Source organism: Peromyscus maniculatus, chromosome 4 (assembly GCF_049852395.1).
Source record: "Peromyscus maniculatus bairdii isolate BWxNUB_F1_BW_parent chromosome 4, HU_Pman_BW_mat_3.1, whole genome shotgun sequence".
Taxonomy (NCBI): domain Eukaryota; kingdom Metazoa; phylum Chordata; class Mammalia; order Rodentia; family Cricetidae; genus Peromyscus; species Peromyscus maniculatus.
In genome coordinates, this window is record NC_134855.1 from 61,004,066 (window position 1) to 61,025,988 (window position 21,923).

Genomic DNA, 21,923 nt, shown 5'->3' on the forward strand with positions numbered 1-21,923 from the left:
TTTTTTCTTAAATTACTTTTTATTATTAAATCAACACGGTTTCTAACTGTTTTTACATTCTATTGCATGTCCGGTCATCTGAAGGTCCTGTTAGTTGTTTTGGGCACTGCCATTGGAAACTTGTGTTGGAGAATTCCCAACAGTGGGTATGAGCTGCTTCAGGCCTGTGTCTGCCACTCCACCTTTCTCAATTTCACATCCTTCATCTCTAAAAAACAATAAAAATAAGGTAATAAGGTGAAACAACACAATACACTAGCTCTACTCACTTAAGACTTCCCTGCGCTTAGCCAAAGCACTTAGAACCAATGTATGCTGTAACCAACAGTAACATGCATTCCGTCGCAATGAGTCGGGAGCTGAGTTTGCTAAACTGCAACTACATTGCCATCAAGTGCTGAGTGGGAAAGAGGAGGAGAGAGGAGAGTCGGCATAGTTTTCATTTTCAACTGGTCTTTAAGAAGTTGCTAAACTCTGACTTTCTTGTAGATGAATGTGGTATTGTAGGTTATACAAGAAGAGAGATGAAATGAAAGGAAGATATAGGCCCTGAGGAGCAGGAAATTAAAGTCCTGATGCTTTTTACCCTGAAAGTCATGAATGTCCTTGAGGTGTTTTGATTAGCTTCACTTCATGTTACTGGTGATATTTATTTTCATAATTAGAGTGTAGAAAGGTTTCTCTTCAAGTGAACATCTTGTGACTCCTATGTCTATGAGTTTCTAATCTCTGTGTGAACTGAGCTACTGTCTGAGTCTGTCTCAGCCAAGTTTATTGGAATTCCAGTTTATTTGGGAAAAAACTTAAGAAGGATTCATTTTAAACTAAAGGGCACCCCAATCTTCGACACAATCCCACCTCAGATTCATAAAGGCAAATCAACAGAGTCAGTCAACCCTAAGTTAACTCTCAGCTTGGAACCATTTCTATTGATTAAACTTGTGTTTCTGCCTTATTGGGAAGAGCAAAAGATCCTTGGGAATGCTATGGAGAAAAGGGGTACCATAAATACCCTATTTATGCCCCTTAGTAATACAATTAGTGCTTATAACTTCTATTTCCAATTTCACGCCAAAGGATAACATGACTGCTTTTATGTATGAATTATTCTTCCAGATTGGCAGAAGTCTTTTGCAAATATAAAAAAAAACTGTCAATGTTAAAAAATTGTTGGTGTTTCTAAACATATCAGAAAATAAGAGAAAGTGGAGTTGATAAGATAGGTTGCACATGAAAGGTTACCACAAACTTCTATAAAATAAGAGAGTTAAAAGGTGGGAAGGATTAGCTATAAGAATGGATATATTTAGCCGGGCGTTGGTGGCGCACGCCTTTAATCCCAGCACTCGGGAGGCAGAGCCAGGCGGATCTCTGTGAGTTCGAGGCCAGCCTGGGCTACCAAGTGAGTTCCAGGAAAGGAGCAAAGCTACACAGAGAAACCCTGTCTCAAAAAAACCAAAAAAAAAAAAAAAAAAAAAAAAAAGAATGGATATATTTATAATGACTATTAATTTATAAAAATTACTAAGAAAACCATCCTATTGATTCCTTATGGAATTTTGTTAGCCTTTATGTTTTTCTACAACAGCAAAAGCAGATAGGTAATTTTATACATAAAAGACAATGAAGAAATGAAACATGTTTTCTACAGGAGGAATTCTGCCTCAAGACTATCAATTCTTAACTGAGGTTTTTCATGTTTTTGTTTTAGAATTTCATACATGCATAGAATGTGTTTTTATTAAAGCCAACACCCCATACTTTTCCCTCTCCAGCTCATTCCCTAATCCCCAATACTTTCCTCTGCCAACTTCATGCTCTTTTTTTTCAAAGCCCACCAAGCCCGCTTAGTGCTTCTGGTATGCTCATATATGCCGGGTACAGGGCCATCCATGAAAGCGTGGGTTTCTTCAGTGATGTAACAACTGGTAAGTTGCCCATGCTCTGGTAAATAACCTTCTATCCCTGTTCCTGTAAGCAACTCTAATTAAACTCATGAGACCACAAAAACAGACACGAAAAGAGAAGTGGGACTCGCTGGGCAGAGGAAAGTGAGAAGGGACAATAGAGTAATGGGCAAAAGTGACCAGAAGATATTATACAGGTATGGAAATGCCATTATTACATAGTTAATATAAGATAAAAACTAATAGTGACTACTGTTCTGTCGATGTCTACTGTTCTCTAAAGGAAAACTTTTCTATCAGTGTTTAACAGCGGGACCTAATCCATTTGAGGGTCTATAACTAATGTCATTAACTAGATAGCTTATAAGCAGCAGAAATGTATTTCTAACTTTGCTGGAGACTGGGAAACACACAACCAAGGAGGGAGCAGAGGTAGTACCTGGTAAGAGCCAGCATTCTTATTCCTAATCAATTTTGAAGTGGCACAAATATTTCAATCCTAACAAATATCACTAGATGTCAACACTTTGACTGTGTTGAGGTTCCTGTTACCCCCAGCTTCCACTGTCCATGCAAATGTTAGCACACGTAAAGGGTCAATAATGTTGCAATTTATTATGAAAATGGTTTTCACCTCAACTCCTTGGAAAGTTCCAGATGACCTTCCCATGTCTATCTGTCTCTTTTTGAGAACTGTTGATATAACGTGTGGATGCTGGGATATAGGGAGTTCATGTATTTTTAACTCTTGTCTGTTTTTGTCAGAAATAGACAAACTGATCACTGAACAGCTACTTCTTCATGAAAAAAATCCAACCTTAAAAAATCCTCCAGAATGAACAGGAAGCAAAGTTCAAGTCTGTGTAAAACAGATTAAAAGAGGAAAACCTGCTGGAGGTCCTTCAAAACTAATGTAACAAGAAGGTGAGCTATAAAGTGCACATGGTGGCACATCCATAATTCCAGCACTCCGCAGACTGGGGGAAGAGGACTGCCTTGAGTTCTAGGTCACCCTGGATTTCACAATAACCTCTTATCTCAAAGGGGCGGGTAGTTAGTAAAAGTGGCAACAGAAAGGAAACATATCAACCCATTTCAGAAGTATTGGAAATGTCAGCATGCTTTGGCTTTAGGAAAATATGGAAGAGATAGACAAAAATATTCCTCCAATCCAAGGAGGAGAATCATCACTGAAGGAAGAGAAAACGAAGGACTCACTTTCCTGAGTTTTCACTTTCTTAAGCACTTTCATCTTTAGACTTTTTAGATGTGTTTAAAAACTACAAATTTCTTTATGCATCTCTCTCTTGATGGACACCTAGGCTGGCTTCATCTCTACGGTGACTAGTGATGCCATAGCATAGATGCACAGGGATCTTTGTAGAATGCTGGCCTAGACTCCTTTGGTTGTGAGCCAGGGGTGGTAGAGCTGGACCATTCAGCAGTTCTCTTTTTAACATTTGCAGGCACCCTCACTTTGATTTCCACAGTGACCAAACTCATTTTCATTCCCACCAGCAGGGTTTCCTTCCTCCCCACTCTGTCCCCCCTAGCACTTTTGGGATTAGTCTTCTTCCATTTCTGGTTGTAAGCCTAGACATCAATGGCTGAGCCATCTCTCCAGCCCATTATCAGTCTTCTTAATGGTGGCCTTTCTGACTGAGGTAAATAAGAATCTCAAAGTAGTTCTAATTTTAATTTTCCTGGTGGCTAAGAATGTTGAACATGATTCCATATGTGTATTCACCGTTTGTACTTCGTCTTTTAAGAAGGTCTCTTCAGTCTCCTGGGTAGACTGTGGACAGGTGGAAATGGGAACATGAGGGATTGGGTTGAGGGGTGGACGGAGGAGGAGAGTAATGAAAGAGATGATTTGATGGGGGAGGCCTTTTCGGGACAGGTAGAAATCTGGTGCAAGGGAAACCCCTACGAATCTACAAGAATGATCCTAACTAACACTCCTAGCAATAGAGGATAGGTAGTCTTAACTGGCCATCTCCTGTGATCAGATTGGTTACTATCCCAATTGTTATCAGAGAGCCTTTGTCCAGTAACGGATGGAAACAGATACAGGGACCCACAGCTAAGCACTAAGCCGAGCCTGGGGAATCCTGTTGAGGAAAGGGAGGAAGGATTGTACGAGCCAGGGGGTTCAGGGTCATTACAGGGGAACCCACAGAAGCAACTGGCCTGCTCATGGGAGCTCACAGCCTATGGACCCATGGCTAGGGAGCCTGCATGGAACCAGTCTAGACCCTCTGCATACATGTGACAATTTGTGGCTTGGTCTACTTGTGGGACTCCTGGCAATGAGAAGGACACCTGTCCCTAAAACTTTGGCTGGCTTTTGGGAACCTATTCCTACTGCTAGGTTGCCTTGCCCAGCCTTAATACAAGAAGAGGAACTTCATCCTACCTAAACTTGGTATGCCATGCTTTGTTGACACCCATGGGAGGCCCACCCCTTTCTGAACAGAGGTGGAGGAGGGGTGTATTGAGGAGGAGACAGAGAGGAGATGAGGTAGGGAATGGGAAGAGGAGGGAGGGGAGGGTTCAGTCAGGATGTAAAGTAAATAAAAATTTTTAAGTAATAAAAAAACTAAAAGAAAATAGCTGGGGGGTGGGAAGGCTGTTGTTGCTGGAGGGCTTCTCTCCAGGTTCCCCAAGCCTCGCAGTCCCACAATCCACTTATAAAATAATCACTCAGACGCTTATATCACTTATAAACTGTATGGCCATGGCAGGCTTCTTGCTAACTGTTCTTTTATCTTAAATTAACCCATTTTTATAAATCTATACCTTGCCACGTGGCTTACCAGAGTCTTTACATGCTGCTTGTCCTGGCGGTGGCTGCAGTGTCTCCCCCTTCAGCCTTCCGCTTCCCAGAATTCTTCTCTCTCCTTGTCCCACCTACTTCCTGCCTGGCAACCTACTTCCTGCCTGGTCACTGGCCATCAGTGTTTTATTTATATAGAGCAATATCCACAGCAGGCTGTACACGACTTTAATCCCAGCACTTGGGAGGCAGAGTCAGGCAGATCTCTGTGAGTTCAAGGCCAGCCTGGTCTACAGAGTGAGATCCAGGACAGGCACCAAAACTACATAGAGAAACCCTGTCTCAAAAAACCAAAAAAGTAAAAAAAAAAAAAAAAAAAAAAAAGAATGTCTCTTCATTTTATTAGCCTACTTATTGATTGTGCTTCATGTATATGTATCAGTTCTCTTATTCTACTTTTATGTGAGTTTGGGGGATTAAGTGCAGGTAAAGTCACTTTGTATTTTCTTGGTGGCCTGCATTTGATCCCCAGAACTCACAAAGTTGTCCTCTACCTCCATATCTATGCTGTGGCATACATGTGCCTTCCCACACATACATACATCATATACATATACACATACAAACATATGCATCATACACACTTATGAACACACAGTAGTAATTAAATAATTAAGAAAGATGTTGGTGATGTAGGTCAGTTCTTAAAATGCTTGCTTAGTATATATTTAGCCTTGGGTTCGATCCCCAGCACTGCATAATGTGGACAAATTCTTGGAGAGTAGGAGAAGGATCAAAGTTCAGGGTCATTTTTGGGTAGATAGCCAATGCAAGGCTAGTCTGGACTACAGGGGACTCTCTCTTAAATTATGTATGAATAAATAAAAGTTAAAAGTTTCACTTGCCGCCGGGCGTTGGTGGCGCACGCCTTTAATCCCAGCACTCGGGAGGCAGAGCCAGGCGGATCTCTGTGAGTTCGAGGCCAGTCTGGGCTACCAAGTGAGCTCCAAGAAAGGCGCAAAGCTACACAGAGAAACCCTGTCTCGACAAACCAAAAAAAAAAAAAAAAAAAAAAAAGTTTCACTTGCACAAATAAAAACAAACTCCCAGGAAGAAACTTCATACATAAACACTTGATGAAATTAAACCCAACCACCAATGAGATGTGTTACTTGCTGGCTTAAACACCTTCAATTAGAAGTAAGAAGTGGGTCTTGCCTCTTCTAACAGATAACTCTGCACAGTGAATGTAAATTGCAGTTTTATTTTCGAATAATAAAGATCTTCACAAGTTTTTGTGATGTAAGTGTATCTTCAAAACCATGTACTTTGTAAGCTCATATTAGGAGAACCATTCAAGTAACTATAGCATGGTTGGAGCAATCCAAGAAAGGCTTTCTCAGTGAGCTCACTAAAACTACTTTTCAGATTACAGCCATTTAATTTCTTTTCTATTCAACTGTCAAAAGTGTCTGCTGGTTTTCAGCCTTGACACATGGCATTGGTGTGTGAATTATACATTTTATTCACACATAAATGTTAGGGAAACTTGCCTTGTTTTACTGCGTTTGAAGGCTCTGTTTCATTTCTATAGGAAATAATTTGATTGATGCTGTAAAATCCGTTTTGCGTTTATCTTCTTTGCCATGAAGGTTTTTCATATCCGTGTGTGCTACCTTTGCCTCAGAGTGTGAAAAGATAAGCATTTATTGAAGATTATCATTTGTTGTACGCGTTTTGGAGTCTCACATTTGACATTTGAATTAAATATATCCCAACTCTTCTTACAATTTACTTATAAATGTATTATAGTTAGAAAACAATTTGTAGAGAAGTCCAATAATAAACTGGTTCAATAGGCCATTAGTCTCCAGTAATAAATAGGAGTTAAAAAGCTGCAGTTAGGCTCTGGCATTCACATGGCACTCAATGCTGAACCAACCTGCTTCTTCCCTCGTCTCTCTGCAGGCAGGCCTCAGTGAAGCAATGGAAATTTTCTTCCACTAATAAAAAATGTTAGATAGCATATTCCCTAAAACAGAAAGAAAGAAAAGGAGCCAGGTAATGGTGTCAAATACTTTTAATCCCAGTACTTGGGAGGCAGAGGTCAGCCTGATGTACACAGAGCAAGTTCTAGGACAGCCAGAGATACACAGATAAACCCTGTCTTGATAATAGATAGATAGATAGATAGATAGATAGATAGATAGATAGATGGGAAAACAAATAAATAAATAGTCCTTCATGCAGAAAACATAAGAATTAATACAATAAATATACTTTTTTCACTTTTCTTATTTCTTTTAGTGCATGTGTGGGTGTAGAGACGAGAGAACAACTTGTGGGACTGGTCTCTTTCAGCATTTAGTTTCCCTGGCCTGAAACGCACATCATCAGGCTCTAGGAAGCACCTTTCCCCACTGAGCCATCTCGACACCCCAACTGACATGATTGTGTTAGCAGTACTAGACAGTAGTTCAACAGGACACAAAAGATAGATGATGTGAAGATAAATCAAGGAAAGACTGAGTAGGAAGCGAGTTTATAAGTTGTCTGCCTAGCCACTCTGCTCCTTATAATCAAATAAGAAAGAAAAAGATGTAAAGGGAGAGGAGGGAGATGTGAGGTAGATAGAGGGAGAGAAAGAGGTATTTTATATCCTAGGCCAGCAGTTCACAACCTGTAGGTCGTGACCCCTTTGAAGGTCAAACGACCCTTTCACAAGGGTGTCATATCAGATATTAACATTATGATTCATAACAGTAGAAAAATTACAGTTATAAAGTAGCAATGAAAATAATTTTATGGTTTGGGGTCACCACAACATGAGGAACTGTATTACAGGGTTGCAGCATTTGGAAGGTTGAGAACCACTGACCTAGGCTGTAATATTTTGTGGTTGGTTCTGTTTCTGGAAATCTATTTTAAATTCATTTATTGGATACAAACCAATTAATCCAGCCCAGTACTCAAGAGAAAGTAAGTTATCAATGAATGTCTGGGCGTGTTTTATGCTAATGCATCCAAGTGTCACAGCAGGCAGGGAAATGATTCTTAAAGAGGTAAGAATGAAAACTAGGTTCAGCCCAACTTAGTCTGCAAGGCTGGATCAAACTTCTAGAAAATTGGATGCCAGGAAGTTTACTGCCAGCATATTTAAAGACAATATAATTTGGAAAAAGTTTCCTGGTGTAATACAATCCCCAGTGTACAATTGCACAAGGAGATAATAATTATATCAAAAGGTAACTCAGAGTATATGTCATTTCTTCTAAGAAGATGGGTTCTAGGACAGTCTACCTATACTAGCGTAAGGGCCTAGGGAAGGATCTGGCCTGGTCTTGGTCATACAAATAGTGTAGCGGTCATTTGGCTATTAGCCTGGTCCTGGCTGTGGGAGCTTGGAGGAGCCCCTGGCCATATAGATAATGTAACAGTCATTTAGACCATTAGGTATTTCCCATCCTGGTTGGGGAGGCTGGGGGAGCTCCTGGATGTTCAAATAATATAAGGGTCACTTAGATTACCAGCCCCTCTGGTCCTGGTTGTAAGAGCTTGATAAGGCCTGGCCCAACACATATTGAAGATCACCAAAGCTATTAATCACTTCTAATTCCCAGCCTTCCATAAAAACAGCTTATATATCCTTTCCTTTGAAAGAACAATTCTGAGTGCTGAACATTCCTGGCTCCCCGGAGATCTGTGGGTGCAGGACCTTCATGCTCCCAACATTGTTCCATATTCTATCCCTGTACAGCGCTGTAGCTCAGGAGTCCTTTCTTGGCTTTCTCATTTCACCTTATTCAGTCTCTTACCCTGAGTGATCTCAACTACTCCCAGGAGTTCTTTTGACACCTACGTAATAGATGGATCTAAAATTATCTTTACGCTGGCCTCTCTCTGTGCACCCATCAAGCCATCTCAGCCTATGTGTTCCTCTCCCCTTGTCTGCATTGTGCTCCTTGCTCTAAATCTTCAGCCCTGATATCCAAACACAAACTCGTTCTCAGTTCCCACCTGTCCTTCTTACCTCTCATAGGCTTTGACATAGATTTATCCTGATTATTTATAAGTCCTAAATAACTCAATTGAGTCCCTTATCTCAATCATTACTATCTGTACAGGCTGTCATTCATCTCCTACTCTACAGCAGTAACATAAAAATTGATTTCACTGTCTAGTCTCTCACCATTCTAATTTATCTTTTGTCAGGTTTATCTTGGTTAAAATATGGATCTGAGCTCATATATATCTCTATAAAAGCCTTGAATGGCTCACTAATAACTTCATTTTAAAGCTCAAGCTCTTTAAGGTCATATATAAGACTCTAAAATAAAATCTATCCTAATGTGTTTTCGCTGCATCTCCTATCACTGTCTCAACATTTCTTTAGCAAACCAGTCATGACCTGAAAATGTCATGTATATAGACATACATAAACATACATGCACACATGCTATTTCCTCTGCCTGAAGACCCGATGCTCTCTGCTCTACATAGAAATTGTTTCCATTGTTTGCAAAGGCCCTTTTCTGAAAAGCTAACTTCCCTGGGTGAAAAGTCATTTCACTTTCTGTACCCCACAATATTTTTCATACACTAATAGTATTTGTCTGACACCTGTATGTTGTGAATGCTTTTAGGACTGTTTCAATTTCAAATTTTCTATCTTAGCCTTCTTATAAGATGAAAAATGAGGGTGGAGATATGGAGTTACAGCTTTGTGGTTACATGCCCATTGTGTTGTAGAATATTATTTTAAGATGTGTTACATTTGTTTATACTGTGGAACATTTGCTTAATGATGCAAAGATGTGTTGCATTCTCTTATGTTGCATTTGTTTAACTCTGTGAAGCTGTGTTACTGTGCCTGTCTAAAATACCTGATGGCCTAATAAAGAGAAAGGATAGGTTGGGCTGGCAGGCATAGAGAATAAATAGGAGAAATCTGGGAGGAAATGTAAAAGCAGGAGAACAAGGAGAGGAGGATTCTAGGAACCAGCCACCCAGCCACCCAGCCACCCAGCCACCCAGCCACCCAGCCACCCAGCCACCCAGCCAGCCACGGAGTAAGAGTGAAAGTAAGATATACAAAAGTAAGAAAGTAAGATATACAGAAGTAAGAAAAGGAAAAAGCCCAGAGGCAAAAGGTAGATGGGATAATTTAAAGTTAAGAAAAGCTGGCAAGAAACAAGTCAAGATAAGAGCATTTGGAAGTAATAATAAGTCTCTCCATTATTTGGGAGCTGGCCCCCAAAAGAACAAAGAGTAAAAAGAGAAAAACAACCAACATTTTGGCACCCAACCTGGAGCTAGAGTAAAAGAAAACCCAACAACACTGTTAGTTTTCCAGAAAACTAGAGTGTGGTTCCCAGTACCACGTAGGGCAGTTCACAACCACCTATAGCTCTAGCCAGGGGGTGCCAAGTCCTCTTCTGGTTACTGCAGGCATACACACACACACACACACACACACACATACACACACACACACACAAATAAATAATAAATCAGTATATAAATTTGTCAGGTGTCTTAGGTTTTTATTGCTGTGAAGAGACACCACGACCACGGCAAATTTTTGCTTGTTTGTTTGTTTGTTTGAAGACAAGGTTTCTCTGTGTAGTTTTGGTGCCTGTCCTGGATCTCGCTCTGTAGACCAGGCTGGCCTTGAACTCACAAAGATCTGCCTGGCTCTGCCTCCCGAGTGTAACACCAACGCCCAGCGGCAACTCTTATAAATGAAAACATTTAATTGAGGGGACTCACTTACAGTTTCAGAGGTTCAGTCCATTATTATCATGATGAGGAACATGGCAGTGTGCAGGCAGATGTGGTGCTGGAGCTGAGAGTGCTACATCTTGCAGGGGACAGGAGGTCAACTGAAAGTCACACTGAGGGAAGCTTAAGCAAAACAGACCTCAAAGCCTGCCCCAACAGTGACACACTTCCTCCAACAAGGCCACACCTCTTAATAGTGCCACTCCCTTGGGAGCCACTTCTTTCAAACCATCACATCAGGCCACATTTTCTACTTTTAATTCAGAAAATACAAGTGCCAGTAACACCATTGACCTCCAGGCGGCCAAGATTAAGCTGAGAGATTTTTTTTCCAATCTTTTGTTTGGGGGGGGGAGCAACCAGTATCATTATGGGGGATTAAATGTCATTTCAAACTTAGAACACAAGTAAATAGCTTGGTAACATTAACACCTTTTTCCATATTGACCATTCCCCATTTTGCACAAGTCACAAAACATTGTTACAAATCTACATTTCATATCAAGCTGTGATCAGGAAAACTGGGGGGAAAGGAGCCTACAAATGTATGCATCAACATGGAGACCTTCATCCTCAGAAGTATCTTCTATTGCACGACTTTGTTGTGAACTTGAGGCACTGAGTGACAATTACGAGTCCCGTGATTACCAGGAAAATCTCCAGATGAGTCTGGGTGCTCATGCGATCTTGGCACAGAAGCTTTTCCCAGATCCATCTCCAATAACAAAACCAAACATAAAATTAGATGTACCGCTGCAGAGCGAGTGGAGAAGAAATTCTCAGCACTCTGGCACCATTCGCTTTTGATGCTCTGTTTGTGAGCCTGGGTTTCACTCGCTGAGCCCTCTCTCTGGCCCAGCATCATTCATTTTGTTGTCGATGTTTGCTTGGTTTGGTTTGGTTTTTGTAGGTATTGTTGCTGCGATTGTTGTTGTTCTCACTGTTGTTTTGAGGCGGGGTTTCTCTGTGTAGTCCTGCACCTTGCTATGTAGACCAGACTGGCTTTAAACTCACAGAGAGCCTCCTGCCTCTGCCCCCAAGGACTGAGATAAAAGGTGTGCACTACCATGTCTGGCCACATCATTCTGTCTGGCCACATATAATCACAAATCCTAGACCACTCATAAACCCCAGAAAAGGATGAAAATCTTTATAGGGTTTAGATTTAGCCTCTTGCTGTGGATATTGCTCTATATAAATAAAACACTGATGGCCAGTGACCAGGCAGGAAGTAGGTTGCCAGGCAGGAAGTAGGTGGGACAGTGCTGTGGATATTGCTCTATATAAATAAAACACTGATGGCCAGTGACCAGGCAGGAAGTGGGTGGGACAAGGAGAGAGGAGAATTCTGGGAAGCGGAAGGCTGAGGGGAGAGACACTGCAGCCACCGCCAGGAGAAGCAGCATGTAAAGACGCCGGTAAGCCACCAGCCACATGGCAAGGTATAGATTTATAAAAATGGGTTAATTTAAGATATAAGAGCAATTAGCAAGAAGCCTGCCATGGCCATGCAGTTTATAAGTAATATAAGCGTCTGAGTGATTATTTTATATGTGGATTGTGGGACTGCGGGGCTTTGGGAACCTGGAGAGAAGCCCTCCAGCAACAGCCTCTAAGACGGTAACTGTGTGAAAAATGTTGGGGGGGGGGCGGCTGGAGAGATACCTCAGCGGTTAAGAGCACAGACTGTTCTTCCAGAGATCCTGAGTTCAATTACCAGCAACCACATGGAGGCTCCCAAGCACCTGTAATGAGATCTGGTGCCCTCTTCTGGCCTGCAGGAACACATGCAGACAGAACACTGTATACATAATAAATAAATAAATATAAAAAAAGAAAAACGGGCCGGGCGGTGGTGGCGCACGCCTTTAATCCCAGCACTCGGGAGGCAGAGGCAGGTGGATCTCTGTGAGTTCGAGGCCAGCCTGGGCTACCAAGTGAGTTCCAGGAAAAGGTGCAAAGCTACACAGAGAAACCCTGTCTCGAAAAACCAAAAAAAAAAAAGAAAAACGTTGATACCTGTTAGAGGAAAAATTGACACCACTGTAACGATAGAATGATCATCAATGTATTATAAATTTCTGAAGTTTATTGGTAAAATAAAAACCTGTGATGAAAGCATTCCTATACAGTTAGGAAGAAAACATTTAAGTAATAGAGTAACACCATCTAAGTCATATCACAGCACTTACTTTGAGAGGAATAACTGGGAAGAAAATTGAACAAGATAAAGAAAGTAAGAGCCTCTCATAACAGTGCACGCAAAAGATGCAGCCCTTAAATAAGATTGTGAGCTGGAAAGCAGAGGTCTGAATCCTGGGGTAGAGAGGACTGTGGCTCACAATAACTCACTAGTGTTAAGGCCTCCAATTCTACCTAGAATTGATGGGGATAGCTATGAATTGGCTGGGTTCGGAGGTTGAAGAATAAAACAGTTCATTAAAAATCCCAGCACTCGGAAGGCAGAGCCAGGAGGATCTCTGTGAGTTTGAGGCCAGCCTGATCTACAGAGCAAGATCCAGGACAGGCACCAAAGCTACAAAGAGAAACCTTGTCTTGAAAAACCAAGGGGGAAAAAAGATTCTAGTGATGGTACCTAAATGGTACACCTTTTCTTCCTCTTCTTTTTCTCCTCCTCCTCCTTCTCTCTCTCTCTCTCTCTCTCTCTCTCTCTCTCTCTCTCTCTCTCTCTCTCTCTCTCTCTCTGTCTCATGAGACAGTAATGGGTGGTGTGTGAAGGTTGGAAATAGGAAAACTTGAACTCAAATTCAGAATATCAATTAAGTGGCAGAAGCTGAAAATCATCCACTACTGTGCTAAGGAACGTGCAGACTCCTTGCATTGGATTCCAGAGGACATGGGAAACCACCAGAAAGCTATTACTAGGGAAATGACATGATTGATGGGGATCAGGAAAAAATGGTTTAAGCTTCAGTGAAGCAAAAAAATATTTGGAAATTGTACATCTCGATTTCTTGACAAATGCCGTAATAGCTATTATAATGGTAGCCAGCAGTATTTCAAATAGAAACAGATAAGTCATCCACTTAAGAAAAATTTATGTCAGTATAGGTTGCAGTGAAGGGTTACAGTACAGAAACTCAAACTGACAAGTGAAAAGAGATTTTACATGCTCTGCTGAAACACTGGCAAGTCTTTGGTCATAGTGTATTTTGGAGGGGAAAATGTCTTAAAGGAGACTGCCTGAATGTCAGAGTATTTTGAAGCACTAAATATTTAAATAAAAACATTTCCTAGTTGGCACCATCTCAACTCATGATTCAGCAATTTACATGGTTGGGTATATTAGTCTTATCTTTACCAAAAGAATTTGAATAAAATAGCCTCTGCTCACACAATAGCAATTATCTATACTATAGTTCTATCCCTTATCAGAGTATTACTTTGATAGGGTTTCCATAACACAGTACTATAGATTTTGTACTTAAAGAATATGGAGGCTGTAGAAGATCAGGAATAAGGTATCATGTAGCCCAAGCTGGCCTTAAACACAATGGAGCCAAAGATGACCTTAAACTTCTGATTCTTTTGTCTCCATCTCCCAAATGCTGGGATTAAAGGCATGAACCACCATACCTCATTCATGTGGTACTGGAGATTGACCCCAAAGCTTTGGGCATGCTAGACAAGCCCTCTGTCAGCTGAGCTACAGCATCATCTCTGTGTTGGGTTTCTTCTAAGGCAGTGGTTCTCAACCTTCCTAAAGCTGCAACAGGTCCTCAGTTACGGTGACCTCAACCATAAAATTATCTTCATTGCTACTTTATAACTGTAATTTTGCTATGGTTATGAGTTGTAATGTAAATATCTGATATATGACCCCTGAGAAAGCATCACTCAACCCCCAAATAGGTCACAATCCACAGGCTGAGAACCGCTGTTCTAAGGCCTCTCCTTGGCTCAGAAAGGCACTTCCTGCTCTGTCTTCATGTGGTCTTTCTTGCTTCTTTACACACACAGAGATACTCTCTTACACCGTATTTGTGAAGACACAAATATGTAATTCCAGCTACTTGGGAAGCCCAGGTGGGAGGTTGGCAAATTCAAGGCCAGCCCAGGCTAGAGAGTTCAAGGCCAACGTGAGCAACTCAGGAAGACCCTGTCTCAAAAGACATTTTTAAGCTCAAATTTTCCTTTTTAAATGATTTCAGACTCCATTTAGATTGGATTAGGGTCTATCCTGAAAACCTCATTGCAACTTAACTACTTTTTTTATTATGTCCCTATCTCCAAATATAGTCACATTCTGAACTAGTTGTGGGAATTTTGAATTTTGAAAACACAATTAAATCCCTAACAGTTTTGGATTACAAATAACTAAAACCAACTCTAATTTCCATATAAAAGGAATGTATTGGGAATATTGGCCACAGAGTCTAGAATTAGCATGGTTTAGTTAGAAGCCAAGAGCAATGAACGGCCAGGCAGTGGTGGCACTGGCCTTTAATCCCAGCACTAGGGACGAAGAGGCAGGCAGAGGCTTGTAGATTTCTCTGAGTTTGAGGCCAACCTGGTCTACAGAGCAAACAAAAAACGCACAAAGGAACCAACAGCAGCAAGAGGCCAATAATGAACTATGATTCTTCAGCTGCGACTGTGAGAGTCTAGACTGTTCTAGATTCCCCTATGTATATTGTAATGATTGCCAATAAAAATCCTCAAAAAATCAAAGGCATTAAATGAATCATTAAAAAGGAAGAAATTAATATCACTACATTCGGGCTGGAGAGATGTCTCAGTGGATAAGAGCATTTGGCTGTTCTTACAGAGGTCCTGTAAGAATTCAATTCCCAGCAACCACATGGTGGCTCCCAACCATCTGTAATAAGAACTGGCACCCTCTTCTGGCCTGCAGACAGAACACTGTATACATAATAAATCTTTTTTTTTTTTTAAATCACTACATTCTACTCTTTACAGGAAGTCTTAAAGTAATCAACTTCTGAAGAAATACATAATACAGGAAGTAAACTGTCACAGTGTCCCACAAAAGCCCATGTTGGCTTGAGTGGCACTCCTGGGGAAGTGGAACATATAAAGGGTGAAAGGAAGTCAGGTTCTTGGGTGAACCTTTGAAAGGAACATTGGAATCCCTGCCCCCAAGTGCCTCTCTTTGCTTCCGTTACCATCAGGTGAACAAGCCTCCACTATTCACTCCCCCATGGTGGTTCTGGGATTGTGCCACCACCTGCCCAAGGTAGCAGTTTTCTCCTTATAAAATATTGAAAAATTAATAGCTCTCTTCTCTGGAAGGATGATTCTTCCCGTAATCAAGGCAAGTAAAACAATATGCAAAAGAACAGCCGTTCATTGTGTTGTGCTTTGTTTTGTTTGGTTTGGTTTTTCGAGACAGGATTTCTCTGTGTAGTTTTGGTGCCTGTCCTGGATCTCACTTTGTAGACCAGGCTGGCCTTGAACTCATAGAGATCTGCCTGGCTCTCCCTCCCCAGTGCTGGGATTAAAGGCGTGCACCACCTTCGCCTGGCCCCATTGTGTATTTTTTTAAGTATGTATTTTGATTGTGCAAATACTAATAGACTCGTTTACGTATCAAGGACAAGTCGTAATTCTGGATCAGACCACAACAGAAATATTGGTCCTGAAGCAAGACTGTCCGGGCTGAAATCTTTGTCTCAGACCTTACCTTAAATTTAGGCAGCTTCCCTTCCATGTTTCACCTAAAGAAGTGCTAACAGTTAACCATTCGTACCTCAGTGTAGCTGTTAATGAGTGAAATCGTGTGCCAAGTCGTTATGGAATTCACCAAGCACTTAAACTGGGCTTAGCCCATACTCATACTTTCGCATAGTAAAATGGTGACTTTCAGGAATCGTTAAGGCGTCCCCTTAGAACCTAAAATTAATACAGGACTTCAGAAGAGAGCAAAGGCTCCATCCACTGGGACTCCACTTCTGACGATCTCCAAATGAAGAAATTTGATTTCTACACCTTGTTTCCTATGGAAGGTGCAGCATTCCAACCCTGCCCCTGCAGGGGTCAAGAACGCGGTTCAGAATTGCTGCAGATGCTCCGTGACCACCCAGGATGGTACTGTCCAGTACTAACCGGATCTAGAACTGTATCTAGTTCACGGGTCCACACAAGCTAAGTCGGCCGACCCCGTACCACTCGTCGTGCCCGCGAAGGAGGGAGCCTAGCAAGCCCCAAGCGCCACTAACCCAGGCATCACGTGGTCCGCCTTTTCCCCGTTCCCACGTCTCCTCCACGCCCCCTCCCGGCCCGCCGCAGCCGCCCCCGGGGCGCAGGCGCAGCTCCACTTCCGGGCCTCCTTTCCTCACGCCCCACAATGCCGTGCGGCGCCGTCCTGTCGCAAAGGCCGCATCCGGGCGGCGAATGAGCGAGTCGCTTTCCGGGCGCTGCGGCGGCGGCTGGGTCTTCCTGCTCCCGCCGTGCTGCCGGACGCCCCGACGGTAGCCATCTGCGCCGCAGTCGGCCCGGTGCCCCCGCCTCCGCGATGCCCCCCAAGAAACAGGCTCAGGCCGGGGGCAGCAAGAAGGCGGAGCAGAAGAAGAAGGAGAAGATCATCGAGGTGCGTACCCTCCCCCCTCCGCGCGGGGCCGGGGCTCGGCGGGATGCGGAGCGCCGCTCCCGGGGCCACGTGTCGGCAACCCCGCCGGGTGGGCCCCGGCCCGGGTGGCGCTCGCCGCCCCTCATCGCTGGACGGAGGCCGCTGCGCCCGCCGCGTCTCCACCCACGCGCCCGCCGCGCCCACTCGGCCGCCCGGTGACCCCCCGGCCCGGCCTCTCTCTGCTCACGAGTTGCAGCCGTTCCCGGGGCTGTGCCTGAAGACACAGGGCTGAGCGTCGTTCTGGAAGGCCTCTTCCGACAGGCCCAATGCCTCTTGTATTTTTTTTTTTTCTTTATCAGACAGTGAGACGTAGCACTGTTGATTTTCAAGCGCCAACCTATTTACTTGATTTTTTTTTTTTCGGCCCATCTGGAAACTTTCAGGTCAAGCAAAGGGTAGCCCAGCAGTCTTGGACATAGCATTTAATTCCCTGTCTGAATTAAATGTGTGGGGCTGTGTCACTGCCTGTGTTGAATGCGATTGCGATGCTCCCGGTGTACCTATCTTACACACAAACACTCGAGAGACTTGCAGTGCATTGGACCTGTAGGCCTTCAGTGAGTGAGGCAAGGGGTTGATGTTCTTAAATGTTCCTCGGCATGTTTACAACGATGATATACGTGAGTTTCCTTAAGCTACTTCGCCATGTTTGACATTCGGTAAACAACATGTATCTCTTTGTGAGATCTGCCTCACTAATCCTCCTCATACTTAAAAATAACAGGTACCCCATAGATTTGGGGTGTAATTGGGAAAAGCAGTGACCGTTTTACAGCATAACATCTGAATAAAAATGGCCTTTTATAGGTTCGTTCTTAGTAAAATACCAGAATGAATGTTTTGGTGTTTTGAAATGAAATGTTTGCTTGTTTTTGTTTTCCAACATTTGATTGTTGCAGCCTTGGAAGATAGCAGTGAGAATCCCCAGGGTTCCCTTCTACAAGTCTAATGAGAACTAAGTTGGCTGATTCAATTTAAATAAGATTAATGTGAAGACATCCAATAATCAGGGCTGTTGTAGCTCTGTAGTAGAACTGCTATAACCAAAACATTTGAAAGCAAAATAATTGCCATGAGGTGGTGGCACAGGCCTTTAATCCCAGCACTCGGGAGGCAGAGACAGGCAGATCCCCTGTGAGTTCAAGGCCAGACTGGTCTACAGAGCAAGTTCCAAGACAACTGGGGCTACACAGAGAAACCCTGTCTTGAAAAAAAGAAGGAAAGCAAAATAATTGTCATCTTTACATCTGAAAAAAAAAATCAGGATTTTGGAGACAAACCTCTGGGAATAATAATCTGATGGCGGTTCACTGCTGTGCTAACAAAGGACTTTAGGCCATATCATTTTGCTTAAAAACTACTGAGATTGAACCAACATAATATAAACCACAAAACAGTAAAACTTCATACAAAAATAAATGTAACATAACAAATTAGAATACACTTCAGACAATATAGAGCTCTAACCACTTTTAATTAATAAGACTAAAGGTATTTTTTTAAAGTAGTGATGCAGGTCTCTCTGCGTGGGAAGACAGCCTGTTCTACAGACTGAGTTCTAGGACAGCCAGGGCTATACAGAGACCCTGTCTTGAAAAGAACAAAACAAAAAGTCAAAGTTATTTGTAGTATTTTATCTAGCCTAAAAATCCTACATATCTTTTGGCTCATTCATCTTGTAAGAAGATTTTATTTTTCTGGGTGGTGTACCCAGGACATAACACAGCCTAGGGTTGCTCTCTACCAGTGATCTACAGTCTAGTCTAGTCAAGAAGGTTTTGTTTGGTGGTGGCTTTGTTTTTGTATTGAAGTAAAGAGAAATAGACTTTAGTTTCCATTAGTGAAGACATCTTTGAAGATAGATGCATTTTCTAAAAAAATAAAATAAAATAAAATAAATAACTACATCCTTTAACTGATCAAAAGTATCCTAATAGGGTAACAGAATTAAGCCTGGTTGGGTTTGGTTTGTATTTTCTCGAAAACTGTAGCATGTCTTGACGACTTCCATAAGAAGCTATGCAGTGGTGGAATAAGCTTGTATTTTGACTCCTTAGTCAGATTTCATGTAAAACAGCCCTCTATTGATTTTCATAAGAAAAGAAAATTGTCTGCATTTTCCCCCCTCTTTCTCTTTTAAACTGTCTGGGATATCATGAATTCACTTGTGTGAATATGTGTTTTTTTTCTTGAAATGAATGTTCAAGTTTTATTCTCCATTCACATACTGTCCCCAAACAGTATATAAGATTTGTTTTCTTATGGCCAAAATAGTACATTGAGATCAGCTTCAAGCAACAAAATGTCTGATCATAGACCAGGCGGAGCCTGGAATCCCAGCTGAAGGATAAGGATTTCAAGTTTGAGGACAGCCTTGGCTACAATATAAAACCCTGTCTTAAAGAATGAAAGAAAGGGACTGGAGAGGCAGCTCAGCATTTAGGAGGACCCAGTTTCAATTTCCAGCACCCACATGGCAGCTCACAGCTGTCTATAACTGCAGTTCCATAGGATCTGGTGCCTTCATACAGGCAGGTACGTAAAAATATATCTTTAAAAAAAAAGACAGAAGAAAAATAAGTATAATTGTTGGCTTGGGTTTGGGGTCTTTGGGTTTAGGGCAAGCAGATAAAGAATGTTTGGCATGTCATGTGCACCCCCCACCCCCAAATCAGGACATGTAGCACTGAAAAATAGTTATCATCGAGACCTATGCAGACAGAACCCAGGCTTGTAAGGATGGAGAAGCTGTTGGTTGCTAGCAGCTAAATTAATCAATTGTAAAGTGTCTATTTCATAAATAGACAACAAAATACATTAGGTTGTGTAAGCCTCTGCCTACCCTAGGGTCCCAACTAATAGAATCTAGAACCCACTTACCTTGGAACACTCAACGTTGACTTTCTCCTGCTTTGTTTTTTCTAAAACATCTTTAAAGAGTGGAAACTGACCTGTAAAGGGAGCGGGATTGCTTAAGGGTCAGAAGAGAAAAGAGGTCAGAGTTGGAAGTGAAGTCTGGAACCGGGTGTGTGGAGATTCAGGAAGAAGTCCTTGGCTTATAGCCTCCTTTCTGACTCCTTTTCATTCTGCTCTGAAGTCAGCCATTGAAACTTCAGTACCCTTCTTTTCCTTATACCTGGCTTTTGAAACCTTATACATCCAGTATTTTCCTAGTTTTATTTTGTAGAGTCACTGAAATCATTTCCGACCTAATACTTTCCCACTGCCAAATCCATCCCAACTTTGTAAGAGCTTGTCCAGAGCTCAAGCAAAGGCATTATTGAAATAGTTGGGGTTGTAAACCATCCTAATTTTCATGTGTACCAATGTTATTCCAGGATGTGCTGTTTAGAAGGCTTTTTGTAACTGGGGCTATAGCTCAGGTCCAGTGCTTACTAGTACACACGAAGCCCTGGGTTACCTTCCAGTACCACAGAAACTGGGCATGGTGGTATATTTTTGTAATTCTAGCAAGTAGATCAGAAGTTCAAGGTTATACTCAGCTACATACCCAGTTTCAGGCCAGCCTAGGCTGTGTGTGGGGGTGGGGAGGGGTTGCTTTTGGTAAACCATTCTCGCCTATAACTTAACCAGACTCTGAAAACGTAGGTTTTGGTGGTGGGAGGAGTGAGGGCTTAGATCAAATACATAATGGTTGACAGGTATTGAGCTAGACAGGGTTTCTCAATATTTTGAAGGCGAGGGAAAAGCCATGTATAAGTGACACATAGCTCCTTTATTTGTCTCAGATAGTTATTAGTACCCATTGTGCAGTTGAGATAACAAGCACAAAGGTTCAATAACTTGACCAAGGTATACTGAACTGGCAAGCAGGAAGCCAGAATTTAAACCCAGAAAGTCAGGCCCCTGAGTCCTTGCTGTCAGCTGTTTTCTATAGTGCCTCCCTGTTGTAAATCTTTGATTCAGAAAGCTACGGTTAGACTCGTTTTCCTATGGCACAGTTACCTGGCTCAGTTTGACTCTATATTCTTAAACAGAACTTGGGAACATGACAAAGTTTCTGAGCTTGTAGGAAGAGATATCTTAGGTCTGTGAAGAACCAGTAGAGTGTATATGTGTCTGTCTGTCTGTATGTATGTATTCTGGAATATACTTAGTAAATGTGTGCCCTTTCTCTAGAAAAAAAAAGAAATTCTTGTCCAAAAATAAACTAGAGCCTTCCAAGGTATTCATCAAACTGGGCTAAAGCAGTGCAGTTAAATCTGGAAACTTGCTGGGGGTTTGTTTGCTTGTATTTTGTTGTTGTTTTAACTTTTCAGGTCTGGAATTATTGGAAACTACTATTGGAAGTATGTTGTTCTCAAGCTGCCAGGTTCCTGTGGGGCTTTTTTTTTCCTTCTTTTTTCTTGCTTAAATATTTTTATGTCAGTATATGCTTTACTATCCAGTTTTATTTATTCATGGTTTATTGCTTCTCTGTATTTGCATATTGGACAGAGTATTTATAGATGCTGATGCACTTTGGTCCTGATGTTTTACCTAGAGTCTCCTTTCCCACTCACGATAGCTCAATACTGAACAAAGAAGATAGGGCATTTCATACTTGGTTGTAGCCCTGAATTAATCACTCCCATATGTCATATGACCCTTGGCCTTACCCTGGAATTGGCTAGAATATTAAGCTTTGTACAAAAACTGAGGATACTATTTATAAAAAGCTTGATAAGAGACAATTTCAGCTTGTATGTGTTTCCTTTTTCATGTGCATAAGCTATGGAATATGTATGTAGACTTGTAATATCATGCATGCTGGGATATTAAAACACGAGGCAGACATTTACATAAGTAAAAGTAAAGCAAAGTACACGATAATGAATAAAGCAGTATT

The 21,923-nt window shown here is 41.9% G+C and overlaps 1 protein-coding gene and 1 long non-coding RNA gene across 4 annotated transcripts in view; one reads left to right on the forward strand and one right to left on the reverse strand.

Moving 5' to 3' along the window:
- Positions 1-16,731, reverse strand: LOC143272912 (uncharacterized). Its single transcript, XR_013050563.1, has 3 exons — positions 16,552-16,731; positions 12,130-12,239; positions 1-208 (listed from the first exon to the last, which is right to left on the reverse strand). It is a non-coding gene; the product is annotated as an uncharacterized LOC143272912 (long non-coding RNA).
- Zc3h15 (zinc finger CCCH-type containing 15) overlaps positions 16,622-21,923 on the forward strand; it is a 20,449-nt gene continuing 15,147 nt past the window's right edge. Inside the window, exon 1 of one of the 3 annotated variants that reach the window (XM_006996795.4) lies at positions 16,622-17,035. In XM_006996795.4, coding sequence (XP_006996857.1) covers positions 16,961-17,035 — 75 coding nt within the window. In that variant the 5' untranslated portion in view covers positions 16,622-16,960. Of the gene's footprint in view, positions 17,036-17,478; positions 17,632-17,670; positions 17,695-21,923 lie in introns of those variants that run through there. The other 2 variants (XM_042275558.2, XM_042275559.2) reach the window with 2 other exon arrangements.